We start from the raw sequence: 27388 nt of genomic DNA, 5'->3' as shown, positions 1-27388 counted from the left end.
TTTTTTGGGCTACTTTTGAGTGCAGCTAATAATGTAGCAAAATGCCAGCTTTTTGGCAAATTTGGCATCTACTGGGTTCTCTAAGATGATTATTGAAATTAGCAAATAAAGTTTTGTGTCATTATACAAAAATGTTCATTAATTTCAGCAAATTCTTTCAGCAATTTCGCAAACTACTGCAACATCTTCTGCAACCACATTTAGCAGAAAACATTCAGACTAGCATTACTGCAGGTAATGCAACATCTCTAGTTCTATTCCTTTCCTTTTTTTTCGATGATTTTGATTCTGAATTATGGGGGATATTTTGCTAACTGTAGCATTTACCCTGATGATATTTTGGAGTTGTACAAAACTGTAATAAATTTAACATTTTTCCGAGCAATATAAACCTGCTATGTTTATAAATGAATGAAATTAAAGAAATTCAGTTGTTGGTATTTGAGTATTCATAACCCTTTCAGACTAATTATTTACTAATTAATTTATTTGCCAGTCTTTTTGAGGGGTCTGGCAGTTATTAGATGACTTCTGGACTGGAAAACCATGACTCTATCTGGCAACACTGACTAAGAGCCACCAACGCTCGAAGAGCAAACGTTTAAGGTCTAGCCTCAAAAACACAGAAAGCAGCCTTCTCTTTGGAACTCTTGCTGCAACAATGACACCCTTGTATGTGCAAAGATCTGCAGAGGTGGTTTTCTGGCTGGATGACAACCCCCCCCCCCCTGAAGCCTGAGGAAATCTGTATGCAAATGTTTCAGGTAACCTGTGAAGCAATCACCTGGAATCTGCTGTTTCTCTGTGAAAATTATGAACACGCAGAACATGCCCACGGCTAGACAGAAAAGGGAGAGTGAAGTACAGATGTGGACTTGTACAAAGAAAAAAAACAAAAAGGAAGCAACACAATCAAAGTTACATAGTCCCATCACAGTATAAAACCACCCTAGTGTCCCCAAATGCAGTTCATCAGCCACTTCTGAAGGAGCATATCAGAAACATTTATAGAAATAACTAACTTGGAGGAATTCTAAGCAATGAAGTTTGACTTTTTACCTTCCATAATCATCAGTTCTGACATGTTTTCATTCTTCTTTGATATATTTTCATTTTGGCAGGAACACTGACGTTTCACATCTGAAGAGTACCCAGTATCTCCAATAGGGGTATTTGATTCCAAAGTACACAGCAAAAACTGAATCCTAAGACAATAAAAAGATTCTTGCTTCAAGAAAAAAAATCTAATTTTCTTTCTTGCAATAAAAATAATCCTATTTAAAAAGTTTATAAGAGCAATATAACCGAGAGATTAGGATAACATGAGTGGAATTTTCTTTTTTAAATAATAAATCATCTTGGTAAGGCCATTTTTCATAACTCATTGTCAGATTTTTGCTCATTTACAGATCAAGATTGTTTTACTTATTATTATGAGGTCAGTGTAACTTGATCATGTCTAATGCAAACGTTCCTCCCTCCAGCCCCATAACCCACCTCCTGTCAGGAAAAGCAGTGAAATCAACAGCAGTGAGACTCATTCCTTCAGGAGAAGTGGTGAGATCCTTTTGCTTTTGTGAAGGGACGAGGCAAGGAAGAATCATTTACACCCCTAAAAAAAACTACTATGGTTTAAGTTAGTAGCAGAGTTTTAAGGGTTGGAATGAAAATATGCAGTTAATTTTGTCTACTTACACTAAACTGTATGATGATTTAACAACTAAGCAGAACACTTATGTTTCTTTTAACAGGTAAAAGTCAACAAAGATGATTTCCTTTCAACTAAAGTGGATTCTATGTGAGTATTCATAAGAAATTAGAAGTTTGTGTACATGTGAAATTTTCAGATATATTTTAAATGTTCATTTATGTTTACTTTATGCTCTCTATAAAAGTCAGATATTTGGATCTTTAATTAAATACTGTAAATTCTAAGATGCTGTTTATGTCAATAAGTCCAAGTATTTATAAATATGTGTACTAATTGTTCCCAATTCATATTTATTTATTTTAAGTCCCTGAAGTTCACACCATCCTCAAAACGCTTGTTCAACCACTTCATCAGACAAGTCCATGTAAACGTGCATAAATCTACATTTCAGGTTTCTTAGAAGTGCATTCACACACAGCTATGCCCATTTTTACGACTGTTTTTGGGATCATTGTACAAAATGTGCAGCCTTTGATCACATGTTGAAAGTTAAATCAAGTTGAGCTTTGACCAATCAGGGATTCTGATGCAGTAGCAACTTACAAGTGCCAAGAAGAAATTAATAACAAGCGCCACCACGATAACTCGACTAATCGACGACTAATCGACTATTAAAATAGTCTACGGGTAATTTTATAGTCGATTAGTCATTACTTTATATTGTCAGAGTGGAGTAAAGTTGAACAAAGCTATGAGTGCTCAGCACCAAAAAATGCACTTTTTTTATATTTGAGTCACTGAGACGAAAAACTTTCAAAATAGTTCCTTTTTTTTACTAAAGATGAAAAAAAGAGAGATGAGGAATATACTTTACATCAAACTCATTTTGACAGATGACCTTTGACCCTATATACCCTCTAAAGGAAATTGATATTAAATTGTTACGTCATTATAAGGGGCGGGGCACCTGTCAAAACGAGTTTGATGGAAAGCATATTCCTTATCTCTCTCATTTGATTCAATCTTGTTTTAGTACTAGAAACTAGTGAAGGACAGAGGCTGCACTATTCATTTAAAGTTTCATAAATCTAATTGTCGATTAATTAAATGAATCGTTTGTGGCAGTCGTATTAATAACTGGGGTTGGCATTGGTGTTTATATGACACCAAGTCATTCATATATTGGAAAAGAGCTGGGAAAGAAAAAGCCAGGCGCAAGAGCCATCAGATTTACAATGATTTGGCTTTTCACACCAAGCCTCTTCCAACTGCAGGTGGCAGAAACGCGCTAGTATCAAGTAGCAACAATCCAGTTTGACCACTACATGCTACAAGGGTGTCACTTGCTCTGTGTGAACGTAGCTTTGCAGGGAAACAAAAAGTCATGGCAGCACTAAGGCCATTAAAACTCAGAAACAAGAAAAATCAAAATGAAAGACTTTTCTGCTGAATTTCCTTAACTCCAACTTAATGCCCGGTGAGAGGAAAGCTTTACAGTTTGTTTTCAGTCAATGAAAAACAAACATAAACTCCTTGAGAATAAATGGCATTGTAATCAAACTATCTAAGAATCCAAATACATCTTTTTGAGAACCACTGCCACATGAAAATCTGAAGAAAAAGTCAAGTGACTCACAGAAAATTGATTTATTTATTTAGAAGAAATCAGGCATGTAAATTATAACAATAGACTACAAAGGAAAACAGAGGATAAAATTGTACATGCGTTAAATAAATGAAATGAATGTGCAGGGAGTGGAAGAAGCCCCTCTTATAAGACCACCTCCAGATGAAAGATAATAAAAAAGTATAAATAAAAAATATGTATCCATATTTATATACTGTAGATCTGTGTAAAATATGTCTATTTTTCCATCAATGGACAGGTGTACACACCTGGAATACATTGAAAGACTGGAAGTAAGCAGACGTTTGTCAGGAAATATCAGCTTTTCTGTGGAAATCTAGATTTTTTAATATGATATATGATAGCAATAACAGAAATTGTTCTGTTAATATGGAATTATAACATGGATAACTTTATGAGTCAGATAATTATTGAATCTTCAGTGTTTTTGTAAATTATTTTAAAAATTTCACTATGAGAAAAAATGTTTGTTTGTTTTTTGGTTTAATGGAATGCCATTCAACATATACATATAATTTGTCTATTTTCTCGGTTAACATAGCTAAACTATTGGTAGATATTCAAATTTTGTCTTTTCGTTTCAGCCTTTGTGCCCTCGGCTGTCTTTTTCCTTCTGCTCGTTCTGCCTGAATACAACAGCGCCAAAGTCAAAACCAAAGTCATGCTAGAAGACTGTCTGAATGACACGGACTATCAATCGCTGTTCGACACTCTGGAGGAAGGCCTTCCCACAACAAACACAAGCCATCACGTGGCCATCGTTGGAGCCGGCATGGCCGGACTGACCGCCGCCAAACTCCTGCAGGATGCGGGATACAAGGTACGTCCAGAGATGTGAAGAGCGAGTTTCACACATTCAATACTGTTAATCGTGTTTACGACCATCATAAATTTTGAAAAACCAATAAACTGAATGACTGGAGCAGACAAAAGTTTGATCAAACATGTAACTCCCTGTCAATTGTTTTGTCTTTATGGCCTTTGTTTCTTATTCAGTCTTAAATGATTGCTCTCGCACATGTGATTTACTGTGACTTTCTTTACCTCAATCTAAGGTTACTGTTCTAGAAGCTAGTGAGCGAGTCGGAGGACGAGTTCACACGTACAGGAACAAAGAGGAGGGCTGGTATGTGGAGCTGGGGGCCATGAGGATCCCATCTAGTCATCGGTGAGTGGAACAATCTATCCACAAACAGACCACCAATGCATGGTGTTAGTGAATTAATGGTCAACCTTCTCCTCAGCATTCTTCTCTCCCTCATTAATAAACTGAAACTCCCAACCAACCCCTTCATCATGGACGATCCTCAGACCTTCTACTATGTGAACGGAAAGAAGATGAAGACCCATGAGGCTCAGCAGAACCCCTGCGTCCTGGGCTACAGAGTACCAACGGATCTGTGCAACCAAACAGCCAGTGAAATACTGGACGATGCACTGAAGCCGGTATAAAACTGTCAACTTTGAGACAACCGTGACATCTGTGAAAGTTATGGGCCCATCAGTTCACATCTATGGATAGGGCTTCACAGAAAAACATGTTTTATTGGAAACTTTGTTCTTTTTTACCCACTACAATCAAATGTAGAAACATTCGACAAACGTCAATACAACCAAACATTGAGACAACCAAATATCGAGACTTTGACAACCAAACATCTAAACATTTGACAACCAAAAGTCAAGACAACCAAACATCAAGACAATTGACAATCAGGCGTAAAGGCATTTGATAACCAAATGTTATGACAACCAAACACCAAGACAACTGACAAATATCAAGACATTTGACAACCAAACATCTAAACATTTGACAACCAAAAGTCAAGACAACCAAACATCTAAACATTTGACAACCAAATGTTAAGACAACCAAACATCAAGAAAACTGACAAATATCAAGACATTTGATAACCAAACGTCAAGACATCCAAGTGTCAAGATTTGATTGACAAATGTCTTGACATTTAATTTTCCTTTTATTCCTTTTTAAAGTCCTGAGTGTGGTGACACCGGGGCTACACAACCCTTACGCATAAGATGTACCACCCAACTAGGGTCCTGCTTTTGTCCAAGTCCATCCAATTAATGGAAACACGGGGAAAATCAGTACTTGTTCTGCCTGTGTAGCTCCAGTCAATCAGTAGATTTAAAGGACTACTCTAAGATAATCTCCTCTTATCCAGGTGAAAGACACTGTTGACCAGAGTGGATGCAGGACAACGCTAAAGAAGTTTGACCGTTACACTGTGAAGGTAGGGTTCCTGTCGATGGGCTTACAGTTGGGGGAATAGAGTTTAAACCAAATCTACAGACTTCCGAGATACTGATCAAAATCATCTTTTGCCTTTTGAATGTCAGGACTATTTGATCCAGGAAGCCAAACTTGACAGTGAGACCATCAGAATGCTGGGAGATCTGTTGAACCAAGACGCGCTTATGTCACTGGCTCTGTCAGAGATGATTTATACGGAGAACGATATCAGTGACGATGTAACGTAAGAGAACAGTCTGGTCATTTGATGTTGTGTATGCATTAGTGAATGGCTTGGTGTGTGTTACAAGGCTGTGAATATTTTCAAGATTAACTTCAGATCTTTGCTTTCCTATCTACTAACATTACTTTTAGGTTATTAACTTACAAATAACGACAAAAACAAAAAAAGTTCTACCAGAAGCACCTATTGACCGTTGTGGAAAAATGAGCGTCTGGTGTGAATTGCAGGAAAGAGCGTCTGCCAGGCGCCGTTTCTGCAGCAGCGTAAACCCGCCGTTACTGGTTGAATGGCAGCTAAACGCTCCTCACTCTCCCCTTTTAAACACATAACCCAGGTCGGATTATATTTTCAAAATGGCAGGCTTTTCTGTTGATTTTTATCTCCATAGCAACAATTTTATCTTTTGGTCGCCAGCGGGTGACAGAGTGTGTGTAATTTTTAAGAGAATCCACAAAATCCGTTTTTTTTTATTTTCTTGGCAACAGAGGCTTTTTGTGAACCACGCCCACATACGTGAAATGTTTATATCGCAAGTCATGTTGTTCTGTTTAGCTCGTACCAATGATTCACCTCTTACTTTTTCACAATATTCAAGTAAAAAATGTGCAACCAACAGGAAAAGCCACTTCTGAAATCTTGTCACATGTCACATGATATCTGTCAATTGGTGACATCAAATTAAAGAATGACTGTTTGGTAGTGTATGTACGTGGTTTCTGAATGGACAAGTGGCCTGTTTGCAGTATCCTCAACTCTGATGACTCAAATTGGAAAGTTAGATTCCAATAAGTGATGAATAATTGTGTTAACTGGGATTCTTGTTTTACAGGTATGTAGAAGTGACTGGCGGGACAGATCTCATTCCCACTGCCTTATATGGAACACTGGAAAAGACGGAGGTCGTCTTAAATGCAGGTGTCAAAGAGATCCATCACTCATCAGACGGGGTCACCTTGATCTATCAAGTGAACCAAGACGACTCACTGAAGTCTCTTAAGGCTGACGCGGTCCTGGTAACCACCACCGCCAAAGCAGCCCTTCTGATGGACTTTCACCCTCCTCTGTCCACCAATAAGATTGAGGCCATGAGGTCAGTCCAGTATGGAGGCTCCACCAAAGTGGTCTTGACCTTCAGTGAGAAGTTCTGGGAGAAAGATTTGATCAACGGAGGAAAGAGCATCACAGACCGAGCCTCTCGTTTCATCTACTACCCGAGCCACAGCTTCCCTGACAACGACAACATTGGCGTTCTCCTGGCCTCCTACACCTGGGCCGAGGACTCCCAATTCCTGCTGGGTTTGACTGACAATCAGCTAAAAGAACTTCTCATGAAAGACTTGGTGGAGATCCATGGCGATTACGTCCGGTCTCTCTGCACGGGGATGGTGGTAAAGAAGTGGAGCCTGGATCCTTACAGCTTGGGTGCATTTGCTCTGTTTGGACCTTACCAGCACCTCCAGTACTCCAGAGAGCTGTTCAGGAGCGAGGGCCGAGTCCACTTCGCTGGGGAACACACAGCGTTCCCTCATGGTTGGATCGAAACATCCATGAAGTCTGCAATCAGGGCATCTAACAACATTGCTATTGAGTTAGAGGTGGTCCCTGACAATGATGCAGCCAGAGATTAGCTCTGAGGTTTGATTTATAGCAGTATGCAGTTCATCACATATATTCTTTAATATTCGTCTTTTTTATTCAGTTTGTGGGAAATCTCAATGATATACAACTTAGTACTGTAGATACAAGCTGATCTACTTTAGTAATTCTCCCACATTTAGTTTTAATGACGCAGGCTGCACTTTCACAGTCATTCAGGCCCCTTAGATTCATGTTTTATGTTCTTTGTTTATCCTTTGGGTTCTCAGGGTCAAACGTTTTGCTTTAAATTTATCTTTAAGCTGCAACTCTTGATTTGGTTAGATATAAAGTTGGTGTTTCAGTGTTAAACTCTGGGTGGAAGTGGTATTTGTTTGCTTAATAAACATTTTTGTCCATCCGGTTTTATGTTTTGTTTTTGCCTTTATATAGATGGTTAGTAAAGGAAAAACTGCAAAAATGTAAAAACATCTTTTAATTAATACGCTATTTCAATATTTAAGACATCCTGTCACTCATTTGGTCATCAGTTGTTTTTACTTCTATGTCTTCCAGTCAATAACTGGGAATCATTTATTTTTAACTAGTGTGAAACCATTTTCTCCTCAGTCATATGACCTGCCTACAAATTCTTATTCCCAAATCCTTACAAATGGTTAAAGGTCACTCTGCGTCAAAAATTGACATTTTGGGTGTCCCTAACTCGTCATTTTTTGACGTGCTGGCTGTTTCAATCAAATTAAGGCTCCCCAACCTCCTGGCCACAAACTAGTACCGGGACATGGACAGCACCGGTATCCTAACATGAACCTTAACCCGGTACCAAATGCAGATCGGTACCGGACATGGATCATCAATGGTTCTAGATGCAGTACTGGTTGCAGATGCGATTTCTAGACGCGGACCACGCTAGGGTTAGGGTTCTGGTGCCGGCCGTGTCCCGAGGTTTGGTGAACGTCCAGCACGGCGTCCAACCAAATGACCAGACTCCTGATTTAATTGGTACAGCCAGTACATCAAAAAGTGAGAAGGTGTTGGACCTGTATGGTTGCTGTGTGTTCAGGGTCTGTGGAGGGTCATAGAGAGGAGTGAAGGTGTGTCTTGCAGTTCCCTTGAGACTCTTACGGCCACCTCAAGCGACATAATTACAATGGAACATACTATTCCCATTTGTGTGAAAAGTGTATTGTGAAGTATTTGTAATGTTAATGGAAGCTACACATACTTTAGGGCAGCCGGTTATTAAAATTCTCATGGGTTTTGTGGTACAACACCACATTTCTCAGGGATGTACCTTAGAATCACCTCTTTCAGAAGAGCACATTAGCCAAGATTTTCCAAAGAAATTTAATAGTATTCTGTCGTAAATTCTCAAATTCAAAGACTGCATTTTGTGTATGAACATGCCATATTGTTGAGACTCATTCAGTTATTAAAGCAAACTGAATGTAAGGCTGCCATCTTTATTACTGGACTTGAAGTTTTTCTCATGACAAACATACTTTTTCTGAAAGAGGGGATACATACATGGCAAATTTGGCACTCGCACCTCAAAAGCCACAATTTTTCTGAAATGTCAACCTGACCGACTCTTCCGTTTTTACTGAAACTATCACTTTTGATTTCATGTTGAAGCTCCATCACAAGGAATGTCTCTGCACCTAAAGCCCCAGTAGTTACAACTGATGAAGTTTGTGAAATCTTTTGACTCTTTACCCTGGAGGAGCAGTATGACGGCCTTCTCTGAGACTTCTGCTTTACGTGCAATGAATCAGTCATGTGTCCTTTCAGCTCTAAATTACTTATATTCCTGTAATCTTGTGCAAGTAGGAGTTTGGACAGCAGCTGATTCCTCAAGCTTCCAGCACCTGATGATTCTGGGTGATAACTCGTGGATGTTTCTGTTCCAGGAAAATGTCGCTGTACAAAAATCCACATTTAGAGTCACGTCTACTGTACATCCTTTTAAAAATAAATAAATAAATATAGTAAAAACCTAATCATGCAACCATTCGTTTGTTCGTCCATCCATTTTTTATACCAACTTAATCACTGTTAGGTCTGCTGGAGCCTCACAGTCACACTTAAGGACTATTCAGAGTCCCCAGTTAACCTAAAACGCCTGTTTTTGGACTATAGGAGCACAAGATTTGAACCGGGGTCTTCTCTGAGAGAGCTAACCACTACACCACCACGTGACCCCACGGTTTGTGTTAGTTGCGCAAATATTAAATTAAAGACTTAAAAATATGACAAGAGATGCTTTCCTAGTTACAGCGTTTATTGAAAGACCAAAGAAAGTTGGTTTGCTGTCACCTTCACTGTGAGTCTGAAAGTCAGATTAGCAAAAAAGTGATAATTGTCGTTACAAATACGAGGTGAAAGAAAATTCCTGAAGCAGCAGCGCCTGAAGATATTATCAGAGAGTCGCTGCCACAGAGTGGATGCCAATCTCTAAATCTACAAAAGGATTTCCAAAGACTGGAAAGGGGGGGGAATTCCAGATGCTGGCGATGCACGGAGTAGACCAGCGTCTCTCAGCGGAGTAGTGAGGCGAGAAGTCCGAACACGCCACGATCTCCAAGGTGGGAACAGAGAAGGAGAAACCGGGCAGAAACTCTAACTGGGGTCAGAAAACACGAAACGCTGGAAGATAAGAACCATAAACTGTTGGAACCTGAACTGACTCAACGAAGTGACGGAAAAGAAGTGAATCTGAAGGTCTTAAAACCCTGGAGTGAGTGAGGAATTAACCAGAACAGGTGAGTGGAAGCAGAGTGAATGAGAAACAGAGGGTGAAGCTCTGAAAACACCGGACAGATCATGAGAGAAATGTCTTTGTTGAGAGTTGTGTTATTTCAAAGTTGTGTTTTAATATAATTAAAACTGCATTTCTCACTATTTCTTTATTCAAATCGTTATAGGTCAGGAACAGATGAAAACCAGTGGTTTGAAAAAGCTCAGGTTTGTGATGCAGCAGTTGTTATGGGCGGGCCACAGTCTCCCTGCTCCGCTCCAATGCTAAACCATCCACTTGCAGACAAACAGATCCGTGAACGTCTCTGTTTAAAAACATTAGTCTGAACTGGAATCTGGATCTAAACTGTGCAGCTAGAAAACTCCAGTATCGCTAGCTGTTTTTTTTTTTTGCTACGCTAATGTTAGCTTAGGGTTGTGAGGGTGTTTAACCTAGCGGGTGAGTGTGTAAACAAAGGAATGCTGGGATATCAATGTAGGGTTACTTATTATTTGTGAACTCTTGGTACAGAAAAAAAATCTAATTATTTTGACATAGGTTATGTCGTGAAGTATAAGGCACCAAGTACAGTTTCAAATAAGGAGAGAGGTCAAACTAAATACATTTGCAAATAAACTGTAACCAATAAAATTCTAGATGGTGATAGCCAACCCAAACTATTATATAACATGCAACGATGAGACTGATATAAATTATATTTAAAGAATATAGACTGGTAGAAGTAGTTAGAACGTATTAAGTCAAAATTGGAGGTAGCAGTTGTGAGATGAGTCTTTTCCCAACATTAAAGCAATTGACGGATAAAGTGTTTTCAAGTGATAGGTTAGTTTATTTGTGATGGAGTGAGTATGAAATGATAAATTTGGTTCTAACCAAATTCCAAGGTATTTGAAAGACATCGTTACCTCAAGAAGAAAGTAATCTAAAAAATGTAAATCAAGGTTTATTCTTTCTGAATTCATGGAGTGTTTCTGAAAGAGCTTAGAGTATGATTAAGTTTTATTTAGTATAAGTTTATTAGAATTTAGCCAGTGTTGTATAGAGTCAAAATCATGTTGCAGTTATACACAAATCTCAGTAACACCTGGTTTAGAGCAGTAAATAATTGTATCATCTGCATAAAGGTGGATATTACATTTTGAAAAGCAGTCATTAGAAAAAATGGAAAATAATAATGGTCCACGGGGGGACCCTTGAGGGATACCTTTGTTTATTCCAGTGAAATCGGATGAGCTTCCTCTAAATGAAACACTGACGACAATGGTGAAGATAAGAACTAAACTAATAGACAGAAGTAAGACAAGCCAACTGGATATAGTTTGTCCAAAAGCAGGTAATGATCTACCAAATCAAAAGCTTTTGTAAGGTCAAAAAAATTGTATCGCTGCAAATAATTTTGTCAAAATTAGAAAAAAATATAACTGATTAATTTCATAGCGCAGTGCTTTATAAATCCTGATTGGAACTGAGATAAAATATTAATTCAAGAAATACATTCTGACATTTGATTAAAAATAACTGCCTCAAAAACCTTTACAGCGCTGTTAATACTAGAAATTGGTCGGTAATTATTTATTGAGACTGGAATTAATGCAGATTCTGGTTTCTTTAGATTGAACTCAAAAGAGCTTTCGGATCACGTGACGACCAAAGCCACAAACGAGAATCAAATCTGATGAAACTAAAGAAAATCCAGACAGCGTCAACAGAAAAGCTGGTCAAGTGAGGAAGAAATCCCAGCAGAAGTCGAGTCGTTCCTCCGGTTTCTCTTCAGGCGCCGTGTGGACCATTTCAGCTCCAGAAACTGATCATCTATCTTCAAGTAAGTTGGAATTGTTTACTAAAACATGTTTTAAATACATTATAGGTGTTAATATGAAACGTAAATATTACTGTTTAGTTCATCATCAACAAAAAAATATTCTCATTTTTTTCTTTTTTTTGTGTTGATTAGTTACAATAGAAGTCATGATTCTGCTGGATGTGAAACTCTGTGAGTATTTTAAATTCTTAAAGGAACATTTCTCATTTTGTTTCTCTGTGTTTTACAGTACAGTAGGGATTCTAATATGAATACATTTGTAATAGCTGCAGATTTCAGTTCTTCCTTCCTCTACACTTTTTCAAACCGCATGAGCTATTTGGCTTCTGCTTTTTGATTTTAACCACATTTCTCTTTTGGTCTTTCCAGGAAAACACGTGACAGTTTCTAGTAAAGTAGAACTTCTCCTTTTAGGTGTTTGCTCCATGCGGTAGCATGGAATGGAGCATAATGCCAGTGTCTTTGACTCGAAAGTGTTAATCAAAACGGATTATGACTCGTTGGTGTGTTTTTTGCAGATGCGGTCTTACTGCTGCTGCTCGCTCGGCACAGCAGCAGCTCCGCGGTGAGTCTGAAGGAGGATTTGGCCGACTGTCTGAAGGACGCGGACTACGACGTGCTGCTGCAGACAGTTCAGGAGGGCCTTCCAAACATCACCACTCCTCATCATGTGGTCATCGTTGGAGCTGGCATGGCTGGACTGACGGCGGCCATGCTGCTGGAGGATGCAGGACACCAGGTTTGAGCAGAGACACTGCTGACTCATCGGATGGGCTTCAGTAACGACCTGTCCAAAATATACATCCAGAATTTACACTCATTAATGATTCATCATATTAAATAAAGAGTTCAAACTTTAAGTTCTAATATCTTTGCAAGTTTTTTGGAGATTGTGTGGATAAATATTTATCATTTAAAATTGGAGATGTTGCCTGCAGGACATAAATACAGTAACACACTTTATGATTTACCCTAACTCTTGGTCCTCTTACGATATCAACTGAAATGAGCTAAATCTGAAGCTACACGCACGCTGGGAAAGTGATGCACGCTCAAGAAGATGCTGACTGCACATTCTTGAGCGCACTTTTAGCATACAGTGTTCACACTGGTCTGTCTCTACCCGATAGCAGCGCATGTACCTACAGTTGAAAGAGATTTGGGGGAAATCTGGTGAATCTTGATCCAGACTTTTCCTTTCACAGCTCTAGTCCAACATATATGTTCCATCTAGACACCAACTGCAATGATTGGTTTCTTCCTCAAGATCAATTTTCACATGGCTAGCAATTCCATGTTTTGTAAAGGACAACATCCATACATCACTATTAAATCTGAGTTCCCGGTTGGTCAATGTTCAACTGGTTTAACTTTCAACATGCATTCAATGTCCGTATGGTTTGCATATAGAGCCTGAAAACAGACTTAAAAACACTGAAGCCCAAAATGCAAATATATGCGTATTTTCATGGATTTTTCATTGGAAGTGGCATCTTGAACGCCAGTGTTCAAGCCCGGTAAACATACCATGACGCCAGAAAAGCAGCTTTTCATTGTGGTTTAGCCAACACATTCTCATCCCAAACTCATCACATATTGATGTTTAGTTAATTGACGTTTTAGGTGTTCCCAACTCATCGTTTTTTGACGTGTTGACTGTTCCCATTAAACCAGTCGTCCCCAACCTCCGGGCCACGAACCAGAACCGGCCCAGTACCGGGACATGGAGCACACCGGTATCCCAACCCAGTACTGGTACCCAAAGCCTAACTCAGTACTATTTTGCGTCTGGTATTGGTTCAGGTTCAGTATTGAGTCTGGTACCGTGCCGGGTTAGGGTACCGGTACCAGGTTTGGTAACCAGTTTGGGTACCGGTACTGGATGCATCCTGAGGGTTTTGGACCCTTGATTTAAAAAAACAATGGTTTCATTGAAAAGCACTAAATTTCTTCTGAAGATACTAAAAAAGATTTATTTAGTAGTATGGAGTGGACATATTCAGGTTTAGAAATGTCCCCTGAAGAAGATAAATTTGCATTGCAGGTAGTAAGGAAAAAAATGAAAAAGGTTATTATTGTTAGTTTGATTAATTTACCTGTTTTGTTTCAGATCTGTGTGGGCATGCATTGTGCTCTGTCCAAGCCAACATTTATGCCAAAGAGAATGGGATTGCATTGAAAACAGTGATGTTTTCTCATCAGTGCTTTCCCTTTCAACGGAATTCAAGGTTCCAACAGCTCAAAATCTCTCATGTGTGGTTTTGTTTCTCTGTCTGAACCATCAGGTTACCATTTTAGAGGCCAGTAATCGTATTGGAGGGCGGGTGGAAACCCACAGGAACAAAGATGAAGGCTGGTACGCTGAACTCGGAGCCATGAGGATCCCTAGTTTTCACCGGTATGTTAACATGAAAAGCACTTAATCTTAAAGATGAAAACTTGCTTAAAAAAGCAAACCGAATCAAAAAATTGAAATAAATTTTTATAATTTTTTTCACATCCTTATTTGTTTTTGTTTCGTCCTCTTCTGTCATCAGCATTGTGCTCTGGGTTGCCGCAAAGTTGCGTGTGAAGATGAATACCTTTGTCATGGATGACCCCAACACCTACTACTTGGTGAACGGAATAAAGAAAAGAACGTATGCAGTTAAAAACAATCCCGGTCTCCTCGGGTACAAGGTGGAGCCCAGCGAGATGGGGATGTCGGCGGATGAATTGCTGCAGCTGGCTCTGCAAAAGGTGAGAAACAGAAAACACTCCTCAGGATTCAACGTAAACCTGGCTGTCATCAGCGTAGAAGATTTGCTAAACTGGTTTATGGAGCATGAAATGTATCAAATGCAAATTATGGATCCATTTACTCATGATTGAGGGGTGGATTTGCTGTACACCTTATTCAGACTTGGATTTGTGGATGACTGCAGTCTCTTATACTGATTTGGTTTCAAAATGGTTGTTGTTTTTTTGTTTGTGTTTACCATGATCTCTGTGTGTGCCGTCCATTCGATGCATCCAACCCGAAAGTATCCAACAAGGGAGAAGGTTGGTTAGTCAAAATAAATGCTGTGCATACAAAACCAACCAGCATCTGTCATGGGAAACAGGATTTCAGCATAAAAGCCTTGGTTTGGTGAAGTTAGGAGGAATACTTCACTGTGGTCGGGGTACAGGACAGCAGGAAGTTGAATCTAGACACGGTTTGGTTTTTGTTCCACATTTAGGTGGCACGGTTCAGTTTTCATGGGCAGGTCTGTTTTGGCTTCTGCTGATCCAACTTTTCCTTTGGACCGTTCTCTGCCGTTGACTCCACTTTTTAGCTTAAATGGACTCCAACACCGAATCCAGAGTCTATCAGAGGTCTCAGGACGGAGTCTGAAACTCCAAATATTCAAACTGGGGATTTTGATGAGAGCAGAAGAGACTGTGTGAGACCTTCACACATGTCCAGTTTGCCTTCTTTTGCAGGTAAAAACAGATGTACAAACCGAAGGGTGCAAGGCTGCATTCAAGAAATATGACCATTACTCTGTGAAGGTATGCTTTAACACAAACAAAACTGCTGCAACATATACCACAGACTTTATGTCATAGACTCTATGACATAGACTTTATGCCAGACATAAAGTCTATGGCATAGAGTCTATGGCATAGAATATTTCAATTAAAGTTCAACACTCCCTCGATGACTCAAGTTCTTGGATTCTACTTCTAGGAGTATCTGAAAGAAGTTGGAGGTCTGAGTTTAGAGGCCATTAGAATGATTGGGGATCTTCTCAATGAGCAGAGCCTCATGCACACGGCGCTGACAGAAATGATCTATGACCAAACGGACATCAATGACAACAGCACGTAAGGCTTACCTGCGGTTGACATGTCTCCACCTGTAGAAACAATGACTTCCTCAACATGATACCATGGGTCTTGATCACAGCTTCTTCTTCTTTCTTTAGGTACTATGAGGTGACTGGTGGGTCAGATCTTCTTCCCAATGCTTTTCTTAACATTCTTCATTCAACTCTTCTACTAAACTCGAAAGTTGTCCACATAAGTCAGTCAGACAGAGGTGTGAATGTCACATATCAAACATCAGACGAGTCCCGGAACATTCAGGCTGACATGGTCCTGGTCACGACTACCACCAAAGCTGCTCTTTTCATGGACTTTGATCCTCCTCTGTCCGCCCCAAAGATGGTGGCGATGAAGGCGGTCCACTATGACAGCTCTACCAAAGTCCTTCTCACCTTCAGCGAGAAGTTTTGGGAATCTGATGGGATCCGTGGAGGGAAGAGCATCACTGACCGTCCTTCTCGCTTTATCTACTATCCCAGTCACAGCTTCCCCAAAAACCAGACGATTGGAGTCCTGCTGGCCTCCTACACCTGGTCTGATGACTCCCTCCTGTTTCTGGGGGCCAGCGACGAAGACCTCAAAGAGCTGGCTCTGAGAGATTTGGCACAGATCCACGGCGAGTGGGTCCGGTCGCTGTGTACCGGTGTGATTGTGAAGAGGTGGAGCAAGGACCCCTACAGCAAGGGGGCTTTTGCTCTGCTCACTCCCTACCAGCACATCGAGTACTCCGAAGAGCTGTTCAGGAACGAAGGCAGGATCCACTTTGCAGGGGAACACACCGCCTTCTCTCACGCCTGGATAGAGACGGCCATGAAATCTGCAATCAGGGCAGCTGTGAACATCAACAACGCAGTTCTGCAGGGATCAGACCAGAACCAGGGATTGGGTTTTTCAGAAGTACAATGCAGTTTGAATGTTGGAAATTAAATTAAAGCTTTTAATAAATGTGATGTGACACTGATTTATGCAAAATGTTCAATAAAACTTTGTTGGTGCTGTAAGAACAGGTTTTGTGATTTTTGGGAGGGTTCAGGAGATCAAACTCTTTGGTGCAACAAAGGTTGAGGAAATTTTGTACCCAAGAATAAACATTTCACCTGATAGTCGGAGCCTTTATGGTAAGAATATCTGAGCTATTTTCTTTAAATGACTACATGCTGTATTGAAATAAAGAAAGTAAATTGATCTTTATAATACGGCTACACCATGTTAAAAATGTGTGGATCAAATTTAAGATGTAGTACGTTAGTACTAAACACTAGTAATAGAATATTTCTGAAAATAACATTGTTGTGAACAAAAACTTTCCAAATAATCCAACATATCATACTTGATGCTTTCTAAAAAAGTTGCACTATCACTTTTGGCGAGTCATTTTTACCCGATATAATATACACAATAAAAAGTATTTCTCATAAAAATATAGATCAAAATAAGACAACACATAATAAAATACAGTTGATTTAGTTTATTTTCAGTTGTGGTTTGTGTAAGAAAATGGAAAATAGAAACAGGAAGAGCCTAAAAACATGCTCAAAAATTACAAAAAAATTAGGAATTTCAGAATAAAAAAATAAAAGAAATTATCTTGGAGACTTGACCTTTGGTCCACCCATGCCTAAGACATGTGAGACTTTATCCATTGTGCTTAGAAAAATACAACAGATTAAAATCATGTAAATACTTTTGGTGAAAATCACTTGGCGATGGTGTTCTAGGGTTAAATAAATGCTATTACAACATTTTGTGAATTTCTTCAAAGGGTTTAAAAAAACATCTTAATTCCCTAAAATAAGAGTTTCCTGTTAATCATTTAATCTAGTAGATTTGATGAGGTTAAGAAGGGCTAGTGAGTATATTTGACATAATTTAATCATAAATACTAAATTTCATCCTTATGGATCAGGATCTGTCTTAGGGATTTCTACGCTTTTTAGGTATGAAAAGGTAAATTATTGCAGTCTGACACGTGTGAAGCTCCATATTTTATATCAAAATTTAATCTCCATGATTGGAGGTTTGATCCAACAGAAATAAAGAAATAATGGAAAACGTATACACAAATTTTCTCAAGTATTTAAAAAAAAATTGTGTTTTGTTTTTTTCTTTCTGTACTGGAGTAAGCAGATGAGTGAAAATGATTTTGGGAAGATGCTTACTGTGCTTAAACAAAAGGAAGTGATCCAAAAGAATCAGCTAACTGTGGTTGTTTGGTTGTTTCATATGGACACAGTTCTCATGAACTGAGATAACGTTACGTGAAGTGAAAATATATTTAAGAAAGATGTCCGAATTGGCTCCAACTCAGACTGTTGACCCTGTTGAAGTTTCTGTTTGAATTAACTCAGTTTGCCCCAAACTTTTGCCCTTTTAATCCCATTTTTTCCAGTAACTTTAATGTGAGAAGATAAACTCAGTGGAACGAAATATGAAAGTGAAAGAATTTGACGTATCTCCAGCCTGATCTGGTAAACCACACTTCCCTGATGGTTATCACAACGAAAGTGCATCAGTTCAGTTCAACATTTCAGTTTCAGGACATGAGACCTTTGTGTGTTTGGGTCATTCGATTGCTACATCTAAAACAAAACAGAAAGCAGACAAAGAACGCAGAACGCTGCAGTTTTCTCATGTTTAAGGTAAAGTACACATTTGTCTGAGGCGGAGAGTCAAGTGACTGAATCTTTGCGTCACGGCAGGGCGTATAATAGCTGGAGTTTCCACTGGATCCCAGACTGGGAGTGAAGATTCTCTGAAGGTAGGAACCTGCCATTTCACCTCAAATCTTTAGTGAATTCAGGAAAATATTTCTGATTTGGAAATAAAAGATCACTTTTTTGTTAAAACAATTTTATTTAAAAAAAATTACAGTAAATTATTAACTTTTTTGGTAAAAATGTCTAATTTTGTCATTTCAACATGTTGAAGAAGTTCAAGATGTTTTCAAACTAACAAAAGCTTTTTGGTGATGTCTTCATTTGGTATAAAATTTCCTTTTTTTTTCTCATCATCAGAACAAAAGAAGAGACAGTTCAATCAAAATGGGTGTAAAGGTGTGGAAATGGCTTCTAGGTGAGTGTTTTTCATTAAAAATTAGTATTTATTCATAATTCACTAACTTTGAATTCAAAATATTTTCACTGCTTAAAGTTAATATATGTTTATTTTGAACATTTTGTAAGTAAATAATGCAAAAAGAGGACATAGTATTTTTAAAAAGTCTTTCTAAAAATGTTTTTAACCAATGTTGCCACTTCAATATCTCATATTGGTTTATGATGATGAGCCAACTGCATAAAAATAAATCATTCTGAAGTGAAGTGTTATGTAATGATGGTCATACTTTCTTCTGACTCTGTGATTTCTCATCCTCGGGTCACATGATGATGTTTTAAGAGTAAAAGAGGTTTCCCTGCTTCTGCTTTTTAGCCATTCTTGTACTCCCTTTTCTTACGACATAACAGAAATAACATCTTCTGTTCATTTGTGGAGGAAATCCTGAGCGGAAGACCTAAGAAAAGGCGGTCAGACGCAAAATAGGGAAGAAGCTCTTTCGATTGACATGATCAGAAGATTTTAGCTCCCTTGTTACAGCTGACCAGCATTAGTTTTTAAAATGCTCTACGACACCATCAGAATTTTGGAGCAAATTTCTTACATGCAGAAATTTAAATAATTCTCTGTAACTTATGAACAAAGTACAAATTAATTAATTTAACATTTAAGATACTATTCCATGATTTGGGGGCTTCCTTTAACCACTCTAAAATTGCTTTCTCTAATACTAGAGTTAAAACATGTTAGGGTTTATCTGTGACTAAGCAACACATATTTCGTTTTGACTCTTTAGCTGTGATTTTAAATTTTATTTTGTACTTTTTGATAGACACTTGGACATCTAGAACTTAGAGTTGTGAAGATCTGTTAAATTCAGTGGTTTGGTCTATTTGCCTCCTGTCACCGCGAGAGCAGAGCAGTGTATACATCCTTCACCATTTCTCTTTGCATACTTTATACCAAACATCTAAAGAACCTCTCTCCTTTATTTTCCACACTGATTTGGGTTCGGGAACAGTCTGCATAACTAACAAAAGATCAAATTGTTGCAAGATGAATTACATTATCTGGCTCATTGGTTTGTTCCAACAAGCCAGAGGTAAACAGACCTTTGATGTGGTCACTGGTTATTTTCTTAACACAAAAAAACAACTGCAAAAAAAAAAAATGTAACAAGTCTACTTGGGTTAAGTTTTCCATAACTGCCTTTGTTTAAACATGGTTACAACAAGAAACAGGACTATGATCTTCAGAGACGGATTACTGATCAATGAGTGAAGATAAGTTTTAAGTCTTTTAAAGTCTTCAAATAGAAAAAGTGTTTTCTATCCCCGTTTATAGCTGCTGCTGGAGTGTTGCTGCTGGCTCTTCCTCACGTTTCCACCGCTCTCAGCCTGAAGCAGAAGCTGGCTGACTGTCTGAATGACACAGACTACCAAGAGCTGCTCTATATAGCAAAGAACGGCCTTCCACACACCAGCAAACCCCAACACATCGCCATTGTTGGTGCTGGCATAGCTGGACTGACGGCCGCCAAGTTACTACAGGATGCAGGACATAAGGTAGTACAAATCTTAATGGTTCTGTAGCGAACTACACAACACAACACGTGTTGAGATATTCCGCCGATACCCGTGTCTTTCCCTGATATGCACTCTGGTATGTATGCAAACGTGCCCCAACGTGCATTTTCAATTCAGCTACATGTTAAAGAATTGCTGCTGTCAGAGTCACTGCTGGATGTACCTGTTAGGTAACACAGGATAGTCCAATTTGAACAGCAAAGAAAAAAGCGGTCTTTCTGTGCAACAATGTCAACTAATTATTGACAACTATTCAAATCATCAAAGAAATGCATTAAGTGTGTTGCTGCCACTGACAGGTGACCATCATTGAGGCCAGCGGTCGCATTGGAGGCAGAGTGGAGACTTACAGGAATACAAAAGAGGGATGGTACGCTGACCTTGGAGCAATGAGGATCCCCAGTTATCATCAGTGAGTCTCTGAAATGCAAATTTATGTTTTAATCACATCCACATCATGAAAATGTAACATACCATGTTCATGTGTGTGGTAAGTGTATTGTGAAGTATTCCTATGATTAATGGAAGTTGCACACACTTATAAAGTATGTATAATACTGTACATACTTGTATAATGGTGTCCTTACACCACACTCTAATCCAGGGGTCTGCAACCTGCAGCTCCAGATCCACATGTGGCTCTTTTATCTCTCCATGGTGACTCCTTGTTAAATAAATAAAACAAAATAGCATTTTATTAAAGTAAGGATTACTTAATTAGTATTTATTTAATTTAGATTAGTTAAATTTCTAAATTGTTAGCTGAGGTGCACATGGATGATAAACTATGTAGGTTTTTACATTCCTGTTGACCTGAAGACGTCTTGCTACCTCCAGAATGCACAAATTTGACATGCAAACCAAAACTTTCAGGACCTTGAACCTGGCATACAGGGGAATTGGGCCCAGAAGATGGTCAGACAGGGTGGTTAGGGGCGCAGGACCAGGAAGTTGGCATACCGGGATCATGGGCCTGGAAGGGATTGAAAGGCCAAGTTAGGGTAGCATGACTAAGACTGGCTTCCTGGGACTATGCAATTATACTGTGAAATTGGGTCCTGGAAATTGGCTCATTGACCCCCTCTCAACGATTAACCAGACCCGGGGTCCACCAGGATCCTGGACTCTGACTACTGGGTCACCCAGATTCTTGTCGGATTGACGCGGGGCTTTGGGGCCAACTCACCAGTTTAATAATGAAAAAATACCCAACTTAGACCTCACTTCTCCTAACCCGGTACTGGTTCCACGTCCATTAGCATATCCCGAGGTTTGGGGACCCCTGATTTAATGGGAACAACCAGCACATCAAAAAACAAGGAGATGGGGACACCTAAAACATCAAAAAGTGGCACAGGGGGGCCTCAACCTTATGTCAGTATGACGAGTTGGTAGTGAGAATGCGTAGGAAAGATGCTCAAGACTGAATAGATTCATCTACCTTCCATTTTATAAGACTCCTGGTTTTAAGTTCACCAAACTCCACCTCATCTTTCACAGCATCGTCCGGCAGTTCATTCATGACCTTGGGGTCAAGTTGCAGCCTTTCACCATGGATGACCACAACACTTTCTACGTTATCCGTGGGAATCGGAGCAGAACATACTCTGTCAAGGCCAACCCCGACATCCTGGGGTACAACGTGTCCATCAGCGAGAGGGGGAAGTCAGCATCTGAACTGCTGTCCATGGCTCTGCAGAAGGTCAGTTCCAGTCTTCCACATGAAGTGATTGTAGCAGGACTGGATTTCTGCTGCTGACAGAACGGTCATTTCTGCAGGTCAAAGATGAAGTGGAGACTAATGGCTGTGAGGCTATGCTGAAGAAATACGATCACTACTCTGTGAAGGTGACTTGCAGGGAAAACCTCAGAATTCACGGATCACATGAAATATAATCCAATTTAACAAAATCCATTTTTGTAGGAGTATCTAAAGGTGGAAGGTGGTCTGAGTCGGGAGGCCGTGCAGATGATCGCGGACCTTCTGAACGAGCAGAGTCTCCTGTACTTGGCTCTGACTGAAATGATCTACATCGAGAGTGACGTCAGCGATGATACCACGTACGATCGGATCATAGTTTAGGAATTTTACCAATTGGTCTACAATCAGTCCATCTTTTCATCATTTTGTCTGTGTTTGGACTTCTCTAATTGGTCCTAACTTGTCCTAACTTGACAGAAATTCATAAATTCATCTTTCAATACAACAGAACACAGTTAAATTAATAAAATTATTCAAATTTTTAGCATGGATCAATATATACGCATTTTCTATATATGCGTACACACACACACACACACATATATATATATATATTCCCTGTAATAAAGAAAATATAGTTTTTCATTTTGATAAATCAAATTCATGTTTTTTTCAAAATGTACTTTATAGACTAAACAAAAAACACATTTTAAAGTCCCATATGATCAAAATAGTTGCTTTTCACTACAAATAAACCCTAGATACTTTAATTTAATCTTGAAATAACAACCCAATTTGTCCATTTAGTACTTTGTTCACGACGCTTATGTGTTTTGATTTTTCAGTAATTACCTTTTCCAGAGTTTGTAAATACTTTCCTTGAACTGTCTTTTTGTTTGTTCTAAGTTTCCTCCCAACAATACATCCTCTCTGTTTTACAGCTACGATGAAATAAGCGAAGGAACGGATACCCTCGTCACAAAGTTTCTGGACGCCATACACAGCACGTTGTTCCTGAACTCCACGGTCAAACTCATTCAACACACCAACAAAGGCGTGACCGTGTGGTATCGCAGAGATGGCAGTGACTATTGGCAGCCAGTGGACGCCGATGTCGTCCTGGTGACCGCCACGGCCAGAGCCACCCTCTTCATGGAGTTTGACCCTCCTCTGTCCTCCTTTAAGATGGAGGCCATGCGTGCGGCCCACTACGCAAGCTCCACCAAAATCATCCTGACCTTCAGCCGCAAGTTCTGGCTGGACGACGGCATCCAGGGAGGCAAGAGCATCACTGACAGACCCTGCCGTTACATCTACTACCCCACTCACAGCTTCGCAAAAAACAACAGCATCGGGGTCCTGCTCGCATCCTACACCTGGTCCGATGACTCCCTCCTCTTTCATGGCGCTAGTGATGAGGAACTGAAAGACATGGCTCTGAGGGACCTGGCACATGTCCACCCCGACGCCAACGTCAGCTCCCTCTGCACAGGGGTGGTGGTGAAGAGGTGGAGCTTGGATCCATACAGTTTAGGGGCCTTCACCTTGTTCAGTCCCTACCAGCACTTGGAGTATTCTGCCGAGCTCTTCCAGAGCTACGGTAACGTGCACTTTGCAGGAGAACACACGGCTTTTCCTCACGGCTGGATCGAAACGTCCATGAAATCTGCAATCAGGGCAGCGAGGAACATCAACGATGCTGCAAACTTCCAGGAAATCAGAGCTTCAACTCGAGATGAGTTCTGAAGGCCAGAAGGAACAAGTGTTTACGAGATTTAAAATATCTGCTTACACTAATTTTGAAGGCTGCTAGTTTTTTTTTGTTATTTGGCATTTTGTCGATTCATTGACGTAAAAATATTAGTGCAGATTGTTAGGTTTTAAAATTATACTTTTGAATCCAGTGACGTTCACACCGCCCTCGCGGTGCGTTCAAACGACCACTTTCAGTGAGAAGTTAAGTTAAACTTTAGGGCTTCTGGGTTCATTGATTGCACCTTCAAAGCTTAACCATTTAACACCTGAGGCGTCACCAGTGACGCTTAAAAGCAACATGCTTAACATACTGTAAGCCGCTTTTCTCCTTTACAATCTACTGGAATGACATTGATCATGTTACCAGTTAAAACGTTGCAGCAAATCTAAGAATATAAACACTGGAGCTCTGGTGTTAAAGGGCTAATTGATAGCTAGCTCTGAAGCTATGATCACACCACCATCAAAAACTTGCGTTTAAGCGACTATTTCCAATGAAATGTCTAAGGAAATGCGCTCAAAAATCATGTTCTTCATTACTACGCACCTTTTTAAGTCACTATTTGGGCTCTACTTACAAAACACGTCCATTGAACATGTTCAAATTTGAATTATTCGCGCTGAAATTCCCCTTTGTCAGTCTCAGAATCCACTAGAATTGCGTTAATTGTGTAGTTTGAAGAACGTGTGTTATTATAGTTGCTGGAAAAAGACAGTACGGCAAGCCAAAAGGGTCAAAAATCAGCGTGAAAAACGGGTATGGCAGTGCCTCACCTGCACATATACTATGAATAGTAATTATTATTTGAAATATTGAAATGTTCCCACAGTTAGTTTCAATACTACAATTAACAGAAAAAATGAGGGTTTATTCATTAAAACGATTTCATTTGGACATTGTATAGTAAGCGTTCTATCATCTCAGTTTTTTAGATTTGGTCTCCAGACATGTAAATGTAATCAAACTTCATGTTTTTACATTTTTGTTTATGTTTAAAGTTCAAAGATGTGTGAGTGTATATTTATGTTTTCAAGTACTTTATATATGTTATCTTAAATATGTGTTTTAAAGCTTTTCAAAAAAGTAGTTTTAAGCTTTGATCGTCTTGTTTTTTTTACTTTTTACTGATCTGAAAAATTATCCGAACCGTAAGTTTTGTGATCCGTTTCACCCCTAGTGTGAAGGTAGCATGAAATGGAAGTGTACAACCATCTAAAGCCAGCTCTAGTGTTGGGTAAGGTCAGCTTTAAGAAACACTGAGGTTTCCTGTTTGTGTAGAAGAAGATTCAAATTTTTAAGACTTCAACAACGATGATATCTGGTGAGCCATGGCAATTTCTAAGGACTACAACTGAAGTGCTGGCACTCCTTCTACACCATGATACAATAAAAGTTCAGAAAAGTTTGTGTGGTCTCTCGTTTGTTTTGTTCTTTTGTACCAAAGAAAGAATGAATCAAAATTAATCTGATACTCTCCCTTATACTCTAAACCCACTGTGCCATAAAGTCAGAAGCCAAACAGCAATGAGGTTTGAAGCTTGGTCCCGACTTTGGCGTTTTGATACAAGCTCTGACACACCCCGTCAAACCTTAGTTCAAATCCCAGTTGGGTCTTCTTTGTATAGAGTTTCCATGTTCTCCTCTGCATGTGTGTGTTTTCTCTGAGCACTCCGGTTTCCTCCAACAAACCAAAAACACGCTTCATAGGTTCATTGATTACTTGCCTCTAGGTGACTGTGAGTGTCTATGGGAGTGTGATTGTGTGGTCCTTTGACAGACTGGTGACTTGTCCAGACTGTACCCCACCTCCACCCAACAGTAGCTAGGTTAGGTTCTGGTAGCCCCGTGATCCCAAAAGGGATACAGTAGGTTAAGAAAATTGTTGAATCTTAGCCTTTAAATTCATGAACAACGTATTTTCCGGAGTATAAGTCGCAAGAGCAAAAAATGTCTAATCAAGAGGAAGAAAACCACATATAAGTTGCTCTGGAGTATAAGTCGCACTTTTGGGAGAAAAGTCTGACGTTTCTGAACAAATCCGCCAGGCCCATCGTAGCTAATAAATAAATTAATTAATACAAGAAAACTAATCTTTTGGTCAATATAAAAAAATATATAAAAAAGAGGAAAACAGTCAGATTCTCTTCCATGTTAGGTTTAGACGACACTTCTTCTGCCGCTGTCAGTAGCAAATACTTAAACTCAGATGCAGCGCCCTCTGGTGGTTGTTAGAGGAAACAACCGCTAAAAGATGTTTACTGGGAAAATAACATTAAATAACCCTTTTGATGTTTTAAAAATACACAAATAAGTTGCTCCTATGTCCCACCCATGGCTAAACTATAAAAAAATGCAAATTAAACTCTGGAAAATACTGTAGTCGTAGTTTCCTTCTAGATGCATTCTTGATTAAATGCTTTGGCATGGTCTGACCTCTGACCTCCATCATCCTCTAGACTCTGGTGTTTATCCAGGTATGGTCTGAGTTCATCCCAACAGCTCACAAGGCATCAAGGGTCTTGATTGTAAAAGATTTATAGACTCTTTCCATGGACATTTTTTTTTTGTTACACCAACAAATGTTAACCAGCATTCCTAGGATCTCTCCTTATTGGTATAGTTATCAATATTGTAACAGCATCCATGTCTTGTAATTTTCGAGAAACATGCAGATGCAGGTTTGAATCCAATTGTTTAAAAATGCTGCAAGACATAATAAAAAATAAAAATAAAATTTTGGTTTTTTTTCTTAGTGTTCCCTGCAAAAGATGAATTACAGAAAGCAGTTTTCTTTATTTTTACAGTAATTCTAGATGTTTTAAGGTTGTAAACTCCCCTTTAAAAACTTTATTCACTTTTCTCTGACAGACAAACATTTTCACACATTTCTCTTTTGTTCAAACTCAAAGATCAAACCTTCACAGAAAAACGAAGTCTGCTTCCGATGGGAGACTTATGGTGATAAAGTAAATGAATGCATCCTGTACAGAGGAGATTGACTGACAGTAGTCTCCTATTGATCAGGACAGAGAACACAATATACTGTAAAGAAAAAAAAAGATGCTAAATTGAACTCACCTGTTTCCTTTGAAAGCTGGTTGGGGTGCAGTACTCACTCTGAACACTAGATGGAGACAGAGTAACATGAATTTAAGGAGAATGGACTTAGAACCTGATGGCAAATACTTTCTATTTATATTATACTTTTATGTTTTACACATTTGCCATTTTAATGTTTACACTTCTGCCAAATTTTCACCTGTATCCAACCCCCTCCCCCATCTTATTTATAATTCAAGTTTTCAGAAGGAAAATTGTTCAGTAACTGGAGGACTGTTGAGAATTTCACCAATAGATTAAAAAAAAAATCAAATAAAAAGTCACAAAAAAGGTCCTAAATCTGTGTTTTATAAATAAATCTGCTCATCTGCTGACGGATTAATTTCCTTGTTGAAATCTGAAACATTT

At 39.1% G+C, this 27388-nt stretch overlaps 3 protein-coding genes across 3 annotated transcripts; all 3 read left to right on the top strand.

Moving 5' to 3' along the window:
* Nucleotides 1-1527: 1527 nt before the first annotated feature.
* Nucleotides 1528-7793, top strand: LOC112155644 (L-amino-acid oxidase). The gene is made up of 8 exons (XM_024287428.2): nt 1528-1557; nt 1752-1798; nt 3884-4119; nt 4355-4467; nt 4544-4745; nt 5486-5554; nt 5661-5797; nt 6627-7793. Exons 2-8 carry the CDS (start codon nt 1768-1770, stop codon nt 7423-7425), a joined length of 1587 nt encoding a protein of 528 aa, XP_024143196.1. The 5' UTR covers nt 1528-1557; nt 1752-1767; the 3' UTR covers nt 7426-7793.
* Nucleotides 7794-10012: 2219 nt separating this feature from the next.
* On the top strand, nt 10013-17321 carry LOC112156072 (L-amino-acid oxidase). The gene is made up of 9 exons (XM_024288222.2): nt 10013-10155; nt 11764-11973; nt 12106-12144; nt 12492-12712; nt 14259-14371; nt 14511-14712; nt 15439-15507; nt 15686-15822; nt 15924-17321. The coding sequence occupies exons 3-9, from the start codon at nt 12120-12122 to the stop codon at nt 16747-16749; spliced, it is 1593 nt and encodes a 530-aa protein (XP_024143990.1). The 5' UTR covers nt 10013-10155; nt 11764-11973; nt 12106-12119; the 3' UTR covers nt 16750-17321.
* Nucleotides 17322-18427: 1106 nt separating this feature from the next.
* LOC112155698 (L-amino-acid oxidase) lies at nt 18428-24966 on the top strand. The gene is made up of 8 exons (XM_024287505.2): nt 18428-18580; nt 18837-18894; nt 20221-20441; nt 20762-20874; nt 21963-22164; nt 22242-22310; nt 22387-22523; nt 23106-24966. The coding sequence occupies exons 2-8, from the start codon at nt 18864-18866 to the stop codon at nt 23908-23910; spliced, it is 1578 nt and encodes a 525-aa protein (XP_024143273.1). The 5' UTR covers nt 18428-18580; nt 18837-18863; the 3' UTR covers nt 23911-24966.
* The last annotated feature ends 2422 nt before the right edge of the window (nt 24967-27388 follow it).

Source organism: Oryzias melastigma, linkage group LG18 (genome assembly GCF_002922805.2).
Source record: "Oryzias melastigma strain HK-1 linkage group LG18, ASM292280v2, whole genome shotgun sequence".
Lineage (NCBI taxonomy): Eukaryota > Metazoa > Chordata > Actinopteri > Beloniformes > Adrianichthyidae > Oryzias > Oryzias melastigma.
This window is presented reverse-complemented; position numbering and strand designations above follow the sequence as displayed.